The sequence below is a fragment of the Trichosurus vulpecula genome, chromosome 3 (genome assembly GCF_011100635.1).
Source record: "Trichosurus vulpecula isolate mTriVul1 chromosome 3, mTriVul1.pri, whole genome shotgun sequence".
NCBI lineage: Eukaryota > Metazoa > Chordata > Mammalia > Diprotodontia > Phalangeridae > Trichosurus > Trichosurus vulpecula.
Window position 1 is genome coordinate 346,690,656 of NC_050575.1, and position 22,634 is coordinate 346,713,289.

The 22,634-nt window shown below is 41.3% G+C and overlaps 1 protein-coding gene across 1 annotated transcript in view; it reads right to left on the reverse strand.

Annotated features, from left to right (window-relative positions):
- PRKCE (protein kinase C epsilon) overlaps positions 1-22,634 on the reverse strand; it is a 666,915-nt gene that overhangs the window by 236,089 nt on the left and 408,192 nt on the right. The window contains exon 7 of the mRNA XM_036749535.1: positions 4,598-4,740. Within this exon, the coding sequence (XP_036605430.1) occupies positions 4,598-4,740 (143 nt within the window). The remainder of the gene's footprint in view (positions 1-4,597; positions 4,741-22,634) is intronic.

Consider the following 22,634-nt stretch of genomic DNA (forward strand, 5'->3'; position numbering starts at 1 on the left):
ATTATTTGTGCTATAAGAAATAATGAAAGGGATAATTTCCAAAAAGCCTAGGAGACTGGTATGAACTGATGCAGAGTGAAATGAGCAGAACCAGCTGAACAATTTGTACAATAAGAACATAAAAACAACCAATTTTGAAAGCTGTAAGAATTCTGATCAATTCAGTGATCAGTCATGATTCTAAGGGACCAATGAAGAAGCATTATTATCCACCTTCTGACAGAGAAGTGATGGACTCAGGACACAGAATCATGCATTTTTAGATACAATGAGGGCAGCTGTTTTGCTTGACTATGCATATATGTTACAGGGTTTTGGTTTTTAATTTTCTTTTTGTTTCCAATGGTGGAGGGGAAGGGAAGGAGAAAAAATTGAGGTTTTCTAATTGAAAAAAAATAATAATTTTAAAAAGGGTCAGAGGCAGGAGTTAAATTCAGGCATTCCTGACTCCAAGTGCAGAACTCCATCCACGGAACCATGCTACCTTCCAGTGTGTGCATTTTTTTATCCATTAAATGAGATTATAAATTAGTTAAGTAGGAAGGAAGCATGTTTTCAATTTCTTTGTACTTCTCACCTCCCTAGCATAATGAGGCAGTGACAACAAAAGCTCAAGAAACATTTGTTAATCATGCTCCTAACTTTATCAACCTCTCTCTCTCTCTCAGGAATCATCCCCTGCCCTAGGCATTGGTGACCTGTTTGAGGTTTACTTAGCAGCTTGGATTCCTTTGGCTCTTGCCCTTCTGGCCCAGAAGAGCCATTCAGATGCACTTTCTTTCTGAATGGATCCTCTGCACAGACGCTGGTGTTGACACGACAACAAAACCAGGAACTGCAGCTGAGCAGTGATCTTGTGTTCCAGACCACAGGGGCCTCTTTTTTCCAGCCTCTCATTCTAAGTTGAATATGGCAGTCATTCCAACAATAATGCAGGAACAAAGAGACTAAACCATTTCCCAGTGTTTGCATTCAATGGAATGCAAGTGATAAAAATATCACCATCATGAGCCCTTATTTCTGGCAGTGTCACTCGCTAAAATGATCCACATCATTGGCCTCTTTCCAACAGGCCTTATGATGACCCAGGACTTTCAGATGAGGTGCAGCTGCTGGAGGGGCACCAGAGCTTTGCAGAAATCTGTGTTTTTAATGTCATTTTTTATACTGCATTTTAATCAATAAGATTCCTTTGTTATGTTATTTCTGACATGAGAAGGGGAAAAAAAGAAGTCTTCAATGAAGGATTTTACTTTCTTACTTCCATCCTACACATTTACCTGACTCTCCCCTTAAGAATATACTGCCTGTCCCCAACTGATAAATGGTCAAAGGATATGAACAGGCAGTTTTCAGATGAAGAAATTAAAGATATCTAGTCATACGAAAAAATGCTCTAAATCACTATTGATTAGAGAAATGCAAATCAAAACAACTGCTAGGTACCACATCTCTCCCACCAGATTGGCTAACATGAAAAACAGGAAAATCATAAATTCTGGAGAAGATGTGGGAAAATTGGAACATTGTTTGTGGAGTTGTGAACTGATTCAGCCATTCTGGAGAGCAATTTGGAACTACACCCAAAGGGCTATAAAGATGTGCATACCCTTTGACCCAGAAATAACACTTCTAGAGCTATATCCCAAGAGATCACAGAAGTGGGACCGTTAGGTACAAAAATATTTATGGCAGCTCTTTTTGTGGTGGCAAAGAATTGGAAATCAAAGGGATGCCCAAAATTTGGGGAATGGCTAAACAAGTTGTGGTATATGAATGTAATGGAATACTATTGTGCTATAAGAAATGGGGAAGATACAGACTTCATAATAACCTGGAAAAACCTACAGGATATAATGCTGAGTGAGGGGAGCAGAACCAGGAGAACATCGTACACGATTACAGACACACGATATCTGTGATGACTAACTTTGATAGACTTGGCTCTTCTCAGTAATACAAGGTCCAAAGACAGCTCCAAAAGATGGAAAAAACTACGTACATCCAGAGAAAAAATTACAGAGTCTGAATGCAGATTGAGGCAAACTATTTGCTCTCTCTCTTTTTTTCTTTTTTCTTCTTCATTGGTTTTGTTTCTTCTTTTTCATGATTCATTCCATTGGTTATAATTCTTCTTTACCACTTGAATATTGTGTAAATAAATTTAATGCGAAGGTATACATAGAACCTATATCAGATTACATGCTGTCTTGGGAGGGGAGAGGGAAGGAGAGGGAGGGGGAGAAAATTTGGAACTCAAAAACTTGTGGAACTGAGTGTTGTAAACTAAAAATAAAAAATAAATTTAAAAAAATACACTGCCTGGAAAATATATGTACAAAAGTATTTATCTAATTTATACAAATTTAAATTTATGTAAATTTATTATTTAGTAATTTGTGCAAATACAAATTTTAATTATCTTTTTGTGGTGGCAAGCAAATACAAACTAAGGGGATACATATTACTCAAGGAATGGCTAAAATAATTAGGATATATAAATATAATAGAAGAACTCTGTGCTGTAAGAAATGATAAAGGGTATGGTTTCAAGAAATATGTGGGAAGTCTCCTATGGACTGATGCAGAGTGAAGTGAGAAGAACCAAGACAATAAGTGATACTGTAACATCTTCATTGAAAAAATAAACAATTTTGAAGACTTAGGAACTTTGTTTCCTACAATAATCGATCATAATTCCAGAGGCTTGATGATGAAACATGTTACCTGTTTCCAGACAAGAAAGATGATAGAATCAGGATACAGAATGAAACACACAGTTTTAGACATGGCCAACATGGGAATTTGTTTTCCTTGACTATGCATATTTGTTACAAGTTTTGTTTTTCTTTCTTCTTTTTTTTTCATTTTGTTAGTGAGAAGAAGGAAAAAAAGCTTGATAATTGAAAAAAATTGATTAAAATATATGTATACTGCCTGCCATGATAACTGCTGACTCTGCTCCTGGGAGTCCAGAACAGCCCCATTCCTCTTAGTGGGTATAGAAATGGGAAGGCTGGAATGAGAAAATGGCCACTAGAGACATGCAGATCATAGTTAAATTCCACTAGCAAGAGTGACATTTTCCATTTGGCCTTTGCAACAATACTTTTTAAAGGAAAAAATCAGAAAAACTTGTTTTAGGAAGGCAAAACGTATCTATCCTTAAGCAGACAACGGCCAAAGCATTTTCTGAGAATCAAGAGGGAAAGAAGGCGGGCAGCATCTACAGCCAGATGCTGGTTGGGAAACTGATGGCCCATTTAAGTGAGCTCTAATGATTAAGAAGAAATTGGGGGTTCTCTTGCTTTTCTGGTTTAGTACAGTCCCTTGGACATGCTTTCTTTCTTCAGGGCTGTCAGTGTAGGCTGGTGTAGATTACTCCGGCAAGTTAGATGGAAGTCCTCTTAATTTTCTGCCAAGGGCCAGCCAGCAGGATAAAATATTTGAAGGCCTGACCGATGGAAATCATTCCCCCATGCCAAGATTTATAGTTCAATTAACTTGCCTCCGCTTTTCTCATAACAACTTTTTCAGATTTCTGAAAACTTCTAGGCAGGAAGCCAAGGTTGGAGAAGACTTTGGACACAAAATTGCCGCTAAAGCCTTGGGAGAATGATTTACATCTGTGGGCCCTGACTTATGAAAAAATATATACTATGTATATGTCATATATATGTGTATGTGTATATTTGTATATATACACATGATACATATGGCATATACATGATGTACATCATACAGAAATGTGATCATACTATGTGACAAGTCATACACATATACAAATTGTATATGCATTGTATATATGTACACATACATACATATGTGTTTGACTCTATACAGTGTGTCCCAAAAGTCTTACTGTAGTTTTAAGCTATTAAAGTTTAGATACATATACACGTACATAATCTATGTAATGCATACCTACATACATGATAGGTATGTGTGTGGATGGATGGATGGATGGACACACACATTCCCCTGAAGGATGAGTAGCAAAAGAATCTTTTTCTAGTGCATTTAGAATTTCATACAGATGGAAGCCTGGTTTCTCTGGAGAAAGACACAGATGTTTGATGTCATGGAATTTTGACCATGCCCACGGGTAGCCGCATTCCGACACTATTCTGTTTTAACTTTTCTTCCCCTCTAGAAAAGGATGATGTTGCAGGAGTTTTTGTTATGTTTGTCTTATTTTTGACATCTGTCCTCCTTAGAGCAACGCCACTGGTGGATTCTATTCCCTAACCCTGATCTTTTGCCAACCTGGGAACAAGGGAGTATATTTCTGTACACAGTGGGATTTTATGGTAGGTTTTCCTCCCTTTCTCCTGGAGGAAATTTCAAAGTCTTGCTCTTTAAACTTAGATCTTTTCTTGACAAACTTTCCTTCAGGCCAATGAAAAATAAGACAATGAAGAGACAGGCTTAAGGTGAATAGTCTTCTTCTTTCTTGTTTTTACACAGACTTGTTTTCGGGAAAATGCTGTGAATCTCCAGGGCCCAGGATAAGCTGGCTTCCTGAATCCCATTATCCCCTTTCTCACAAGACAAAGCCAAGAGCATTGAAAAGGCTCAGAGCAGCCACTTAATTTACCTTTTTCCTCCTCTGGCCACTGTTGGTGATTTTGTCCGGTGTGACTCCCAGGTCGGCCAGCACTTTGGCGATCCCCCTCGCATCTACCCCACAGTTGGGTGCAACATTTGTTTCACAGCGCCGGTGTACATTCATCTTGCAGACTGAAAGGAGACATTGAGGATCAGATGCATATGTTTTCCAGAAGAAAAAAAATATAATAATAACTATAATAATCCCTCACAAGCTTCAGAAAGATAAATGAGCCTCATCTTACAAAAGAAAATTGATTTTTTTTATTCCTTCCACACTCACCTCTTCCGTGAAGCTAACCTTGCCACACTCTTTTCCCTCCTCTAAAACAGGGAATGCAAATTTCATTAAACTTCTTTTATCAGTGAGGAAACCAGTGAGACTCAGGGAAGGACCAGTGACTTTTCAATGAGCACCCAGGAAATAAGCATTACCCGTGTGACTTTTATCAACTTGCTCTTAACCTCTTATGTCATCTGTTTCTACATCTTTAAAATGAGGGGAATGGAATAATGTCTAACATTCCTTCCACCTCTGAATCTCTGATCCTTATAAGTCACGCAATAAATATTTATTAAGTGCCTACTATGTGCCAGGCACTATGCTAAGCACCAAGGTATACAAAAAGAGGCAAAAGACAGTCCCTGCCCTTGAGGAGCTTACAAGCTAATGGAAAAGTCACGGAAACTTGTTTTAACCCAGATCTCATTAGTCTGTCAGGCATGTTTTTTCGTTGTTGTTCCTGGTGGGTTTTTTTTAAGTTTCATTGATGATACTTTTGTTTTTAAATTACCATGATTTCCTAATATACTCCATACCCCCATCACCTTTCCTATACCACATTATATACTATGTATAACATACTACCTTCCTTTATTTATATATATGTATATGTATGCCCATATAATCTACTATATTCTTCTCTTATAGCAAAGAAAAAGAGCTACTCAAAACCAACTGACCTCATCTGAGAATATAAGTAGCACTCCATACCCATAGCTTCCCATCTCCCCAAGGAAAGGACTCTGATGGAATTTATCTTCTAGAGATATAAAACATCAGAACTAGAAGGACTCAATGACTGAGTGGAAAATATAACACCTGACTTGGAATCAAGAGGCTTGGTTTTGAATCTGGCCTCAGACACTGTAAAGTTAATAGGGAATAAGATCTTCCCGCCATCAACAGGCCTCATGTGGAGCCCATTAAGGGAAGCTTGCTTGCAGGAAGGCTTACACACCTTTTGTTAATTTCTAATTAGGCATTGAGCCTAAAGAGTATATATTCTGAGAGGTGAGCTTTTGCTTTGGGGCTCACTTATGAGAAGCATGTTGTGATTCTCTAGTCAAGACTCCGGAGTGGCTGTATGTTCACAGCTCCCCAGTTCCTTGGAGGTTTAAAGGCTCTCTCCATTCAGAGGCAGATGTAAAGATTTGATTCAAGCAGTAGAGCTCTGTCTGTTGGTCTTTATTCCTCTTCTTTGTATTTCCTCTGTCTGTATTTTATGTGATCAAAAAAGAAGGACTGTTGACCCCTGAAACAGCTATCTTTCCTTAGTAAAGCAGATAAAAGAAACTTCACTAGCAGCCATCCTGGGTATGCCAGTGTGGTTGCCGTTACAGACACTTACTATCTATATGATCAAAGGCAAGTCATTTTATTTCTCAAGAATCAGGCAGAGAGGTGGTATCAGGGACAGCATGAGGGACTTGGAATCAGGAAGACCTGAGTTCAGATCTCTGCCTTAGACACTAGCTGTCTGACTTGAGGCAAGTTCCCTGACCTCTTTCATACTCAGTTTCTTTACCTGTAAAATGGATTGCTGAGAGGATCAAATGAAATATTTGTAAAGTGGTTTGCAAACCTTAAACCTCTACAGAAAAGCTACTATCATTATTACTAAATAGTTTCTTTACCTCTAAAATGAGGCTACTACTACTCATTCTACCTACCTCAGAGGTTTGTTATCTATTTTTATTATTATATTATATTATATATTATTTATTAAAGTACTTTGTAAAGCTAAAAGTGAGTTGTTTCCACCACACCCAACTCTCTCATTTTACAGATGAGGGAACATCTGCTGGTCAGAGAGATAAAAAATCTCCCCAAAATCATAACCATAGTCAGAAATAGAGCTGAAACTCTAATCTCCTGACTTCCAGACCAGTGTTCTTTCCACTTGGCCCAACCCCCTCCACCTGCTACCTCCTCTGTATTCCCTTCTGTGCTCATATGTTGTACTACATTCTTTTGCAGTTTAAAATGTACTATTTCATATTTTTAAGTTGTAACTTATTTTAGGTGGTTCCCAATGTTTTGTGACAGTAAAGCCCCAAATTTCTACTTCTTTGATTGCTGACTCCCCTTAGGGCTGTCAGTGCAGAGAGTTGGTGCCCATATATTTGCTGGATAAATAAGAGGATATCATACTGCCCTGTCTGGGTGGTCAGCACTTTGATTATAACAGAGCTTGCTTGTCTTATCTGTGTGTAGAGGGGTCAGAGAAAGAGACCAGATTGGGATATGTTACTGGGAGAAAGGTCACAGGGTCTTCTCAGAATTCTCTAGCTAGTACAGCATTTGTTGGTCTGTCTAGAACAGAGGGGCTGCTGGGGTGAGGTTAAAATTGTTTCCTTATCACAGAGTCTCTCAATCCCTCTTCTGTTAGAGGAAATGACAATGTGGGGAGATACAGCTCAGCCAAGGGGTTACAAGAAGTCCTGAAATGGATTTATGACCCTAAGTTAGGTGGCAGAAGAAATGAGAAGACTCAGGGGAGGGCAGTGAAAGTTCACAGTCAAGAAGAGCTAAGGAAACATGTTCGTTTTTTAAGGTCAGAGAAGGCTTCAGAAGAAGAGAATGAATGAATGTAAAGGCATTTATTGAACACTTTACTTAGAAAAGGAGCTAAGAGACATATTTAAGAAGAGGTCAAAGAATGGTACCTGTTCTTAGCATAGGTCTTTGTACCTTCTGGTGCAACCTTGGCTGAGGAAACAGCTTGGACTGGTGAAACTGAAGGAAGTTTTATTGGATGAGAATACTGACTAAGAAGAGTCACAATCTTTTCCGTGAGGGAGAGGATTACCAACCATAGCATCTTTGTTGGATAGAGAAGTAAGTTGAAAGTGGTGGCTCTGATATTAGCGGCTCAGCTGAGGATACAGACAAGGCAATTCTCAAAGTATGGTCTACAGATCCTCGGGGGACCCTGAGACCCTTACAGGGGATTCATGAAGTCAAAATGATTTTTATAATAACACTAACACATTATTTGCCTATTATTTCCATTATTTTCAACCATCTATATATGTGAGGCTAGATTTTCTCCTTATATTTCAACCAAAACAACAAATCACAATAGACTGAAGGCAGAAGCAGATAGAAGGCTCTATAAAAAAGACTTACTATAAAAACACTGCTAATCTTCTTTTCATTAATCTTTTACGTTTTGGAAAAATATAGTTTTTTTCACTAAAAATGTTATTTATATCAACATGTAATGGGTTGATTATTAAAAGATGGAAAAATTGGGGCAGGTAGGTGGCGCAGTGAGTAGAGCACCGGCCCTGGAGTCAGAAGGACCTGAGTTCAAATCCAGCCTCAGACACTTGATACACTTAGTACTAGCTGTGTGACCTTGGGCAAGTCACTTAACCCCAATTGCCCTGCCTTCCTCCTCCAAAAAAAAAAAAAAATAAAAGACAGAAAAATTAATTAACAATTATATCCTAAGCATCTACCTTGTGGAAGGCACTCTGCTAAGTCCTGGAGACAAAAAGAATCAATCAATCAACATTTATTAAGCACCAAAAGCCAAAAATGAACCCTGACCTCAAAGTGTTTGTATGTTCTAAAGTGGAAAACAACACATTTAAGTCAGACCACACAAAAGAAATCTGAAGTAGATGGAAGGGATAGTATTAATACAGAAGGAGAGCAGAACAGGTCCCCTAGGGAAGATAACACCAGCTGGTAAAGTTTTTTATTGTATTGACTAGGCATGAGACTTAAAGGAAGTCAGGGAGTCTAAAAGTTGAAGGTCAGAAGGAAGTGTATTCTAGGCACGATGAACAGCCAGGGCAAAGGGGCAGAAAAAGGAGATATAGTATTATGTATGAGGAAGAGCAAATAGCCAGTAGAGGCCAGTATGGTTAGATTGTAGCGTGAAAAGAGGAAAATAGAACATAAGATAATAATAGTGTTTGCTTCCCAGGGCTGTTGTGATAAACAAATGAGATAATTTATAAAGTGCTTAGCACAGTGCCTGGCACATAGTAGGTTCTTAATAAATGTTTATTTCCTTTCCTTTCCCTCCTTCCTAGTGAGTTTTCTTTTTTTTTTTTTTAAAGGGGAAGACTTTCCAGGCAGCAAAAGAAGGAAGTAGTCAATAGGAAGAGACTGAAGATTAGAGAAAGAATAAGGATGATGGTGGGAGAAGGTGGGAGAGGAAGGGATTAAGAGTTTATGGGATCAGCGATGGCGAGCTGAAGAGCCCTTTGATCATCAGACACTAGAGTGAAGACCTGAGTTCAAATCTAGCTTCAGACACTTACTAGCTGTGTGACCCTGGGCGAGTCAATTAAACTGCGTTTGCCTTGGTTTCTTCATATGTGGAATGAGGATAGATAATAACATCACCTACCTCCTAGGGTTTTTGGGAGGATCCAAGGAGATAATAATTGTAAAGTACTTAGCACAGAGCCTGGCACAGACTAAGAGCTATATAAATGTTGGTTATTATTATTATTGAAGGAACAAGGAATTCAAGAGTAGAAAACAATGTAAAGTTGAACTGGTCCACCAGGGGGCCAAGACAGAGAAGGGAGGAGAGTGTAGAGTAATACAACTGGATTTGAAATCAGTTGAATTGACAGTTGCAAAGAATTAGCTTTGGCTTGGTGGACTGATGTCGGTGTTTCCAAAGGTCTCAAATGGAACGCCCCAGGCATCCGTGCTTGGTCCTATGCTGTCTAATACTTTTATCAATGACTTGTATAAAGGTTATAATGACATACTCCTAAAATGTGCAAATGACACAAAGCTAGGAGGGAAAATAACACACTGGATAAGAGTTAAGAGCCAAAAAGTAAAAAATCTTAACATGCAAGAGAATTGGGCTGAATCCAATGAGATGAAATTTTATGGAAAGGACTATAAAGTCACACTTGGGCTCCAAATTCAATTTCACAGAATGGAGGGGCTTAGTTGGTTATCAGTTTGTCTGAAAAAGAAAAAAAAAAACAGATCTTGGGATTTTATTAGACTGTGAATTCATTACGAGATAGCCAAAATGTTCATTGTGCTCTTGGGCTGGAGAAGAGTGACAGCTTTCAGGAATGAGGACTTCCCAGCGCTTTGCTCTGGCCAGTTCTAGATGCCACATCTGAAGGACATTGATGAACTGGAGAGCATCCTTGAAGGCAACTGGAACGCCAAAGGGTTTTGAGTCAGTGCCACATAAGAGGCAGCTGAATCAACTGTTTAACCTAAAGAGGACTCGGGAGGTACATGGCAGTATCAAGGGTTACAAAGGCTATCACATAAAGATTTAATTTTTATTTTAAAAAGACTAACAAGCATTTATGAAGTACCTACCACTGCGTTAGGTGCTTTACAAATATTACCTCATTTGGTTCTCACAACAACCCTGGTAGGTCGATGCTCTTATCATCCCCATTTTGGAGATGAAGTAACTGAGGCAGGAACAAGCATTAAGTGACTTGTGCAGCATCACACGGATAGTATCTGAGGCCAAATTTGAACTCAGGTCTTCCTGACTCCAAATCCAGGACCTAGGTGCCCCTAAAAGAAGGGATTAGAATTGGTCTGTTTTGCCCCAGCGGGCAGAACCAGGAATAACAGTAGAAATTACAAAAGGGTGCAAATTTGGGTTTTGTTATCAGAATAAATTTCTAACAATTAGAAGCTGTCCCAAAACAAAATGCGTCACCTTGAGAGGTGAAGGATTTCCTCTCCTTGGAGACCTTCTAGTAGAAGCTAGCAGGGACAGTTAAGTGACTCCATAGATTGAGCACCTAATGCTGGGTCAGGAAGACCTGAGTTCACATCCAGCCTCAGACACTTGCTAGCTGTGTGACCCTGGGCAAGTCACTTAACCTCTGTTTAGCTCAGTTCCCTCAACTATAAAATGAGAGTCATAACAGCACTTACTTCCCAGAGTTGTTGTGAGGGACCAGTGAGATAATAATTGTAAGCACTTAGCACAGTTCCTGGCACATTGCAAATGCGATATAAATATTAGTTTATTATTATTATTTGTCAGGCATGACAAAGGGGAGAATTCCTTTTTGAGTGTGTTTTGGACTAGATGCTGCTGAAGTCTATTCAACCCTAAAAATTCCGTGATTCTATAAACATGCTTGCTTTGTTTCACTTTCAAATTGTCTGTTGGGTGGATGTTTCGATGTTTCAAACACTGCTCACCAAGGGTTAAAACAGGAGCTGAGCGGAGGCCAAGCGGAGTGGCATGCACGAAGCCACCTGCTCTCCATGAATGACTGGGTCACTGGCCTAAGGGAAAGAGATGTCACGAACCCACCCAGTTTGGGGAGGAAATGAATTACCCTACTCAAACCAAGATGCCAGTTGCCCTGGGGACACTTCTGGTCTGGTTTCTTGGAAAAGGAAACTCACTATAGCCTCTCACACTCTCATTGGAGGTCATCCCAAGAAATTGAATTATTCTTAATAAACTCCCTATATATGCTCCACTACCTTAGCTGGGCTGTCTGCACATAGTATTGTCATTCCCACCGGGTAATTGGATTGATGATGGGCTAATGGAAGCAGAGATTAGCTGTCTTAACTCCTCTCAGAAACAGCTGCCCTTCTCCCCTTACAGTGCCCTACCTGTTAACAAACCCATCAATCCAGGGTTTTGTGGTCCAGACAAATTGGCTTTCTCTGTTTCTCACTCACACAAAGCGCTCCATCTCCCATGCCTAGAAGGCTCTCCTCTCACACTTCCTCCTCTAAGAATCCTTCTTTTCCTTGGAGATGTAGCTCAAGTACCATGATTGGGAAGCCTTTCCCAACCACTCCCAGCTACTAGTCCCTTCCCTTTCTGTCTCATTTTAACCACCTTTTACTTATTTTTATTCACATGCATATGAATTTTTCACATACATGAACGTATGGATTTCATTAATTTATTCACATACGTGAATTTACTCACACGCATATGAATATAATATATTATGGATATACATAACATGTGAATATATTGTTGTTGAAGTTCATCCTTTGTTCTCGAAGAGGACTAATGACATGGTGTCTTGACTTGTTCATGAACTGGATACACACACTCGCAAACGCGTGCACACACACACACACGCACACACATGTATGTAGTGCTACGTCTCTGATAGAACACAAGCTTCCCATTCCCGAGGGCAGGGGCAGTTTCACTTTTGTCTCTTTATCCCCAACACTTAGCAAAGGGCCTGGCACATCATTGGGATTTACAAACTATTTGATTGGTTGATTGCAGGTGAAGAGGAAAAGGAAAGGCAGATACAGGAAAATACAGATCTCTAAGATTCAGGGGTGTGCTGGAGACAGCTTATACCAGTTTGCAGTTTGGTAAATTTTCATTCTGAGCATTTATGCCTTAGAAATCTGCAAACACTACAAATCAGGGCTTGATTTTTTTTTTTTTGCCTCTTTGATTGTCTAGATTTAAGACAGTAATGAAGAAAATGTTAACAATTGAATTAAACCTAAGAGTGTGTCCGCTGTATTTGGGGGGAAAGCTGGTTGTTAAACATTTTCCAGCATACCCCTGCTAAGATTCTACATGTCTCATGGCAGCAAGAAGGTGATGCTTGGCTTGTTAAGTATGTGAGCAGTAGGTGAACTCTGCAAGTCTCACCAAGGTGAAAAGGGTTTAGTTGGAGCCCAAGAATAGCCTGAGTGACTATTGCCTGGGAACCCAACTAGCTGAGTTCTGGGACCCTCATCACCAGAAACTTAGCAGGTTACAGATATTCTTTTTTTTCAAGAAGAGAAACTATTGCAACTACCAAGACAGTCTTGTAAGGCAGGGAAAGTCTGCAAAATGCTCGTAGAGGGAGAGAGCACCCACACCAATGAACTCTCAGTTCCTTTTGGAACCAAAAAATTCTGGAAGTTACCCATGTAACTAACCTATTAGTGCCCTCTTGTGTTCATATGTTAAATCTACATGTTTGAGATGTGGTAGGATGATCACAAAATCTTCGATTTTTTTAAAAAGGTTTTTAGACTTCTTGGGTGAAAGAGCAACATTATTTAAATGGGAAAAAGTTGAATTGCCCAATGCACATGTTAATGAAAATACATCATGTGACACAATAGTTGTGAAAGTGGCTCCCACCAGCTTCTTCAAGAAAACTTTCCCTGACCTCCCTGGGTGGAGAGTGATCTCTCCTGCCTCAAATTTCTCATAGCATTTTGCCTCCATCTCTCATTAGCCCTAATCCCATCTTACTTCTTATCATAGTCATGTGTCAGCACAGCACACCTCCTCCATTAGAGTGCCTTCCTTTGGTAACTTCCTCATTAGCTCCTTGAGGACAGAGACAGTTAATTTTCATTTTTTGGAGCACAACAGAAGCTTAATAAATGTGTTCATTGTTGAAATGAAAAAATCTCCAGGCTTCACAAGTGCTAGAGCCCATTCTCCCTAAGGCTTGGTGAACTTGGCTAATCGTGCTGGGGCCACACTTTGGCTTCTGGCCACGGGGCAGTTACACAGAGAAGCAGCTGATGGGAGACAATTAATGACTTGGGCAATATGCTCAGGCACTAGGGGTACAAAGACTACAATCCCTTCCTTAAAGAAGTTTAAATTCTAAAGGGGAAAACAACTCCTACATATATAAATAATTACCACATAGAGGCAAATTATGGGGAGGGAATGCAATTAGCACCTGAAGAGATAAGAAAAGGCTTCACGTAGGAGATGGTGTTTGAGCCAAGCTTTGAAGGAAGCTAGGAATTCTAGGAGGCAGAGGCGAGGAGGGGGTGAAACAGGCAGTGAAATTCCTAGTTTAGGAAACAGCAGGTAACCAGTTGGGCAGAAACACACGGTACATGAAGAGGAAGAATGAGCAATAAGCTTGGATAGGTAGGCTGCAGCCATAAATTTGTATACATCACAAGAGGGAGCCATTAGAATTTTCTGTGTAGAGGAGTGACAAACTTGTGCAGTTCTTGTGTTAATTTGGTGGCTCTTTGGAGGATGGAGTGGAGGGGAGAAGCTGGAGTCAGGAAGACCCATTAGGAGGCTGTTTCAATAGTCCGGGAGAGAGGTGATGAGAGCCTGACCAAGGTGGCAGTCATATGGATGAAGAGACGGGGAAATAGTTGATGTGTCATAGCGGTGGAATTGACAAGGCTTGGTAAATGCATGGATTTGAGACAAGAGGTGGGGGGTGAAGATGACTCTAGGGCTGCAAATCTGGGTGACTAGAATTGTTATACCATTGACATAAAAAAGGGAAATTCAGAAAGGGGTCTCTCTGTCTCTCTCCCTCCCTCCCTCTCATCTCTCTCTCATCCTTTCCTCTTCTCTCTCCCACTCTCTCCTTTCTCTTACACCCTCTTTTCTCTCTCTCCCATCTTCCTTTCCTTTCCCTCCTACTCTCTCCTCTCTTCTCTTTCTCACCTTCTCTTCTTTCTTCTCTCTCCCTCTCTTCTCCTCTCCCTCTTTCTCCTTTCCCTCCTGACTCCTCTCCTCTCTTCTCTCCCCCTTTCTCCCTCTCCCATTTTATCATATAAGGAAATGCTGGTTGCATGAGTTATTAAATATCAGCATTGCCCTGATGACTTTGTTTTTTTGTATTTCCGTATTTTCTGTAGCTGAGATTAAAGCTAAGGTTTTTTTTATACTGGGGGAGTCAGGACTATTGCAGATTCTGTCAAAGCCAAGGATCGCTACTATCATTGGATTACAAAATCACAGGATGAGAGCTGGGAGGGAAGTTACAAACCATCAACTCAAATTCTGTCATTTTACAAATGAATAAACTGAAGTCCACAGAGTGGACTTACTACATACTGAGTGTACTTGCCCATGGTCATATGGGTAGTAAAGAGCAGAGCTGGGATTTGAAAACAGAACCTCTGAGTGCTCTGTCATTCATTCTACTGCGCCATGCTGCCTTGACATTAGTGAGACGGATGTGACAAAACCTGGAGCCCTCTGCCTGTCTCATTCTGCTGAAAATTCCATCTACTCCACCCACAAGGACAGAAAGTTTTGACTTCCCTGGCCTTACATGTGGGACACACAGAGCCACCTAAAGAATGTGTCGGATGCACCTGGCAAAAAAAAAAAAGTGTATGAAAGTGTGCGATCTCATTTTAGGGAGGGGACAAAAGAGGCTCAGCAAGGCTTAGCTCAGAAACCTCTGAATGCAGAGATAGCACCTATCATGCATTTGCAGTGGCAGCATCCTGTCTTGGTGCCTTGAGAGAGAAGTAGTCCTGAACTCACGGGGAGCAGTCATTCAAAGCTTCCTTGGGAAAATAAAGACGGTCAACATCTGCCTCCCTGCACTGCATGAGCCAGCCCTCAATCTAGCTCTGAGTGTACTCACCAACCACCTAATAATCCTTGCTGTTCTTAATGATGATGCCACACAAGACCTGGAATGCTCTCTGAATCATCAAGGACAGGCTCTATCAGGCTCCGGTTTTCCTGTGAACACAGCGCACTCCTCCCAACTCAGTGACTACTCATGTGTTTTTTCCCTCCCTGGAATGACCTTTCTGAATCCCATGCTGTCCTTTACGCCACAACTCAAGAGCTTCCTCCTCCTCCAAGGAGACTTCCCTGACCACTCCAATCCCACGCTGACCTCTCTTTCCTTGATCTGATCTCTTACAGTCCTTGACTTTACCATTAATTTGTCACTTAATCAAATCCAGCCTCATAATCTCTCAAATTGGTGCCTTCTACTAATCTTTCATGAGGACGTGTCTTGTCTCCCCAGCCAAAGGAAGGGACTGAGCCTTGGATTTTCTTAAATCACCAACAAAGCTTAGCTCAGCGTCCTGAACATAGTGAAAAAGTCTAAATGTAATCAATACATCAACAAACATTTTTAAATGCCTAGTATGTATCAAATGCTATGGTTCATACTGGGAATACAAAGACAAGAGTGACTGTCTCTCCTCAAAGAATATTCAAGGGGGGAGGGGGACAAAATGTACATATATAATTAGATATTGTATATAAGTTGTTATTTGTCCCTCACTTTTGAAGAGGACCAGTGACATCACAACGCAATGGGGAATATCTTGACTTTTGTGTGAACTGGATTTAAGCGAGGCAGAGTTGGGCAAAGTCGGCAGCCTCATTCTCTCTTCCAGAGTCATCAAAATCTTGGAATATAAATGAAAAATTAATACAAGGTAGTTTAGGGAAAGATGGAACTAGAATTGGGAGGGCAGACCAGGAAAGGTTTCAGGTAGAAGATAATTCTTGAATTCAGTCTTGAAGAAAGATGTGATTCTACAAGGAGGCAAGGAGGGAGTGCATTCCAGGCATGGGAGTAAGACCACGCAAAGGCATGGGGACAAAGGTGTGGTGTACCAGGAAGTGACCAAAGGCCAACTGGCCTGGACCATCAAGCATGGGAAAGCAAGCAATGTATATAACAAGACTGGAAAGGTAGGTTGGCACCAGGGTTTTCCAAGTAAAGCAAAAAAATTTATATATTGATAAAATTTGAATTTTTTTTTTTTATTTTATTCTAGAGGCATTAAGGAGGCACTTAAGTTTAATGAGTAGGGGAGTGACATTTCAGAACTGAACTTCTGTAAAAATCACTTTGGCAACTGCGAGGAGAATGAATTGGAATGGGGAGAAGCCTGAGGCCAGGAGACTAATTAGGAGTCCATGGCAATAGTCTGAGGTGAGAAGCAATGAAGGCCAGAAGGTGGGTGGTGGTTATGTGAGTAGTAATATGGGTGTGAGAGGGATTACAGAGGTCCAAATGACAAGATTTGGGGATGGATTGGGTAGGTGGGATGTGAAAGGAACAGTATTTCCAAGGCTTTGCTTTGTCAACTGGGCTACCCTACCCTACACAGATTAGGGTAATTCTTTTCTCTCTCCTGATTAACTCAGAGTGTTGATATTGGCAAGTTCCTCTCAGAGCCTCCATTTTGAAAGAGGCCCAGCCTGGCCATCCTTCATTCTCTGGACTTCCTGGGGTGGGGGTGGGGGGGGTGTGTGCCCCAGCCCATTTCAGCTCCCTTTTATATGTTGTCTTACCCTCAGTAGACTGTAATCTCCTTGAGGGCAGGAACTATCTTTTCTTTTTTGCTGGTATTTGTATACCTCAGCACAGTGCTGGGCAGAGGTAAGTACATAACAGATGTCTGCTGACTAACCAATACCTCAACCTTACAGAATACCTTGGCTGACTTATCTTTCTCCTGCTATGCTAAGTAAGTCTCCTTTTGTCACCTGCTAAATGACCCATTAGGGCCTTATTTTGTTCCATTATTGAATCTAAATTACCAGCCTAATTTAGACCCCACCCACAAAACTCAGTGAAAGAGAATGAGGAACCAAGGATAAAGTCAAGGTCGTGAAACTGGGAGATTGGTAGGATGGTGATGCCCTCAGCAGAAGTAATGACTAACCATAACAATGCATTCTCAATCATGCCATATCTCAGTGTTGACTGAGCTATAGAAAAAAGAAATCAGCCTGATATCCTTAATTTTCTGATGAAATGACCACCATATTTAGTTTTGTGAATATCAAGTGAAATGCAATTTTTAAAAATAGCACAAAGTAGCCAGACACTTTAGGTGTGTAAGCTGTGAGGAAAATACCAGAGGTGGAAAATTTAAGCAGTGGCTAAACTGAGGGCCAGAGCAGTCAAATTACAATGAGTTAATATTTGGGAAAGTGTAGACTTGAACCCAATCTTTCTGACTTCCTTTCCATTAGATCACACTCTTTCTTTCCTACTCCTAAATTACCCAGGACTAAGGAGGCGAAGTCCTTGCTGGCTCTGCCCGCCTCACACCACACAGGAAATACTGTTTTCAGTTCTCGGTGACATATTTCAGGGAGGTTACAAGCTGAAAAATACCCAAAGGAGGGCAACCAGGCTGGGGAAAGGTCTTAGGTAGGAGGGACTGTTAAAGGAACTGAGGCTGATTAGCCTGGAAAATAGTGAGCGAGGACATTAGCTATGCCTTCCTGGGCAAGGCACTTCGTGGTTCCAGATCATGGCAGGCTATTTCCCTGTAAAATGAAGGGGCTAGACTCTAAGGTCTCCCTCCAATTCTAGATCTATGATCCAATCTGAAGAGGTGTCAGTGGAAACGTGATGAGACTTCTGTTTGACACCAGAAGGAAGAGTTGGGAACAGTGAGTGGGAATTATATGGAAGGAAATTTAACATGAGAAGACACTTTCCAAGGATGAAAGTTATCCAAAGGTAGAATGTGCCCCCACAAGAGCTTGGCCCTTTTTAGGGGGTTTTCAGAAAAAGGTTGAATGGCCACCTGCGTATGTTAGAAAAAGTATTTTTCCTCAGGTCTGGGTTGGATTGTTGTTGTGTTTGTCCTTCGTTTTTGAAGAGGACCATGGATGGCATCAGGGAAATGATGACATGACTTGCAGTTGACTTTGATTTGAGTGAGGGAGGGCTGTGCAAGATCACCAGCCTCACTTTCTCCTCCAGAGCCATCTGGGTCCAGTGACCAGATATTCATCAGAATGACTGGAGATGACCCAGGATGCAATGGGAGACCCTTTTAGGCTAAGGCCTTTTCACATATTCACTTAGAGTGATGTAATGCCCATTCAGTGAATAGGCTTTTTAAAGAAAGGAGTCAAGGGATGGCCTCTTTAATTAAAAAAAAAAAAAGAAAATTCAAGGTGGGAAGGGAAGACCCTCAGGGTTGCAGTTCCAAAGAGAAACAGTTACCATTGACGTTCACTCTAAGCCAGGAGGGCCCAAAATTACCATTGGTGTCCCTTTCATCTTTGAGATTCTGTGAAGATACCTCCTCTAACTCAATCACTAGAAACAGAGGGATCAGAAACTCACCCAGTGATACACTGACATATTGAAGCTTTATAGTCAGTCTTCTTAATAACCAAATGAAGCAAGCCTGGAAGAAATATCATGGGAAAGGTGGGGAACCTTTAAGTTCTGAAAAAATACTGAGAGTCATGCCAGCCTGGGCAAAGACCCTTCCCTTGGCACATCTTCTAAAGCTGTTGTGTTTAGCTTTAGAGCTATGTGTAACTGAAGCTAAAGCCAAAGAGGAGAGACAGACCCTCTTGCCCTTGTATTAGATGGGGACAAAGAAAACCAAGGTGCTTAGCAGTCCCTACAAGGTGAGCCATAATCTGCCTTTTTTTTTTTTAACTATATGTCAGGTCCCTAACTCTTTCATGGCAGCTGTGCATGATGTGTCATGGTGGGAATGTCAGCAGAAAAGAAATGCAGGGGACCAAGTGGGGATAGAATATCCTGTTTAGGATGGGAGCAAAAATAATGAGTTTAGAGCTGAGAGGACTAATGGTGTGTGTGTGTGTGTGGGTGTGTGTGTGTGTGTGTGTGTGTATAGCTACAGTATTACAAAGCTTCAAAACATCATATGAAAAATAAAACTCAGATGAATTAGGGCCTGAGACTGATTCATTATCCAGCTGAAGGAATACTCATGTTTAATAAATCATCCCAGTATTTTTTTTAAAGTAGAGCAAGAAAATTGTGCAGATGCTTCTGAGAATGGCTGAGACATATTTCTAAGAAATTAAAACTTGGGGTGCTTAGGGAGAAGAAGGGATGAGTCAAGGGAGACTTAGCTACTTTGGTGGGCCCTTGTTTTACAGAACTAAAGGAAAGAATGAGCAAGTGTTTCTACACACACACACACACACACACATACACACACAAACATACATGCACACACTCCCCTTTCTATCCCTGAATGTGTTCCCTCCACTCCCTCCAGAAGCACCACCTCTCCCTCCCTTCAGTATACACACATACGGGCCAGGTGCAATGCTGCTATGGAAGCAACACAAGACAAGCCACGGGCAGCCTTGGGTTTTAATCCCAGCTCCATCCCTGGTTTGCTGTATGATCTTATGCAAACCGTTATACCTCTTTGGGCGTCATTTTCCTCATCTGTTAGACAAGAGGGAAGCGAAGGGTGTGAGGGAAGGGACTGGGCATTTTGAAAGCCCCAATTCTGTGCCAAACACCGTGCTAAGCCCTTTACGAACATTATCTCATTTGTTCTTCATGATGACAACTTTTTGAGGTAGGTGCTATTATTCCCATTTTATACCTAGGAAAACTGATGCTTGTGTGGTTGTGGTTGTCCTTTGTCCTCAAAGAGGAGATGATGACATGACTTGCAGTTGACTTGGATTCGAGTGAGGGAGGGCTGTGCAAGGTCATCAGCCTCATCATTTTCTCTTCCAGAGCCATCTGAGTCTAGAGGCCCGATATTCATCGGGAAGATTGGAGATGGCCCAGGATGCAATGGGAGATCCTGGCCCTTTCAGGCTAAGGTCTTTTCAGGTTCTCACTTTGAGTGAGGTAACACTGCATCAGTGAATAGACCTCTTTAAGAAGTGAGTCAAGTGATGGCCCCTTTAATTAAAAAAAAAAAATCAAACTGGGAGGGGAAGACCCTTGGGGTTGCTGGCCAAAAGAGAAATAGTTACTATTCACATTCACCCAGAGCCAGGAGGACCCAAAAAATAACCATTAAGCGGTGCTTGGGTAGAGACCTACAGTTGTCCAATCCAAGAGATCCAGAGTGAATTGGACTTCAGGCTTGGTCTTTGAGAAAGAAAAGAGACCTATTCACTGAATGGGCCTTGCCTCACTCAAAGTGGTGTCTGAGACCAGATTTGAACTTCCTGACTTCAGGATCAGTGCCCTATCCATTGGGCCACCTAGCTGATGATGAGGATGCTTGTTCAGCTCCCCTCACAGGGGTGCTGTAAGGTTAAAACGAGATTTGTCAAGAAATCTCTGAAGAATGAAGACATCATCATGCAGCTCTTGAGACTCAAGAGTTGACAGATTTGGTTCAGAGGTCATACAGTTAAGCTGGTCTAGACATATGGAATTATTGTTGAGGTTTAGGGGTACTGGGACCCCAAATAGTGACAGACAGGTCCTGCCTGAATGAATTTGACCCAAACTTTCTCTAAGCCAAAGACCAGGTTTATTAGAACACTGATTGGGTGGGTGAGATTTTAAGAATCCTTCATATTTGTGAGTTATATTGACAAGTGGACCAGAGTAAATCTGCGCATTGGCTAGACTCTTAATGAATCTGAGCACCTTAATGGAGGCAAGATGGATCTTATATGCAGAAAGACTGTGGGAAGGATCTAGGAGTGGCCAAGTCGTCTGGGATGACCGGGAGGTAACAGAGAAGGGCAGAGAACAGCAGGGACCTAGATTCTCAGTCTAGATAGGATCAAGAGTGGGAAGTAGCCAGAGATTGGGTGTAGGCCACAAAGAAAGGCCAGTTGAGAGGATTACTGGAATGGGTAGATACCTCAGGTGAAGACCAGAGGCTTGGCCACATGGGAAAGCTCAAGGAGAGTTGGTGTTGGGGGGGGAAGGGTTGTCCAGGGCTGTACCTCATCATTACCATCTCTACCATCATAGCCCATCATCCTCACCTCCACTACTTCTGCTTATTTCTCAAAGAGGGAAGAAAGAATGGAGACATCAAAAAAATGAAAATGTACCCGGCCTTAGAACTCTATTCATTTTTTCTCTGGTAGCCCTTTTCCTTATCTATAAAATGGGAGGGGAGGGTAAGGAAGAGTCTGGATTATATAATTCCAAAGTCCCTTCAAATTCTAAGCTTCTGAGTTTCAGTGTAGTAACTTTCCAATGGGAGGAAAATGGTGAATAAAGAGACTTACATGAGATTAAAGAATCAAATTCATCTCTCAACAGAATGTAGCCCACTAAGGAGAGAGGGAAGGCTCGGGACTAATTGTGAACTATAACTCCCTTGAGAAGGCAAATTTCCTGGGAAGGTAAACAGGGGACCTGGGAACTCAAAGTGGGGAAAAACAGGAAATCCTACTTTAATAGCAAGAAGGAAACTTCGACACGATTCTGGGACTGTGACCCTCCTACAGATAAGGAAGCATTCCTTTAGGGGCAGAACTTAGCAGAAAGAAGGATGGAGACAACCAGAACAGGAGGGGTTTCAGGATTCCTTTGTCCTTGGCCCTTTGCATGCAGGCATGCATGTGAACAGCACATATTCTCTGGGGCACGAGGAGAAAGAAGGAAGAGGGGCTGCCAGGGCTCCATTTAGGAGAGACATTGCAAAGAGACAAAAGGGATGAAATGATAGGAGGGATTCCCAGAAGGCCTCTGAATGCTACCCTGACTCAAAACGCAAGACGAAATGACTTCCGCTGGCAGCCCATTGTAATGTGTGAAATTTGACAATTAGAGAATCACTTCTTTGCATTTTAAAGGCCCAGTGATCTACAGCACATTGCCTCATTTAAATGCAAATATTCCTTAGTACTCAACATCAAACATTTATCTTTATAACACACTAGTGCAGGAATTCTTAACAACAATCATCATAATAATCATGCTAATGTTAACTAGCACTCTAAGGTTTACAAGGATAGCTAGGTGGCACAGTGGATAGAGTACCAGGCCTAAGGACGAACTACCTTCCTGAGTTCAAATCCCACCTCAGACACTTACTAGATGTGTGACCCTGGACAAGTCACTTCACCCTGTTTGTCTCAGTTTCCTCATTTGTAAAATGAGCTGGAGAAGGAAATGGCAAACCTCTCCAGTATCTTTTCCACGAAAGCCCCAAATGGGGTCACAAAGGCCTGGACACAACTGAATGACTGAGCAACAATAAAAGGTTTATAAAGCACTTAACAAACATTATCTTATTTAATCCTCACAACAACCTGGGAGGTAGGTGCTATTATTAATCCCATTTTGTAGACGAGGAAACT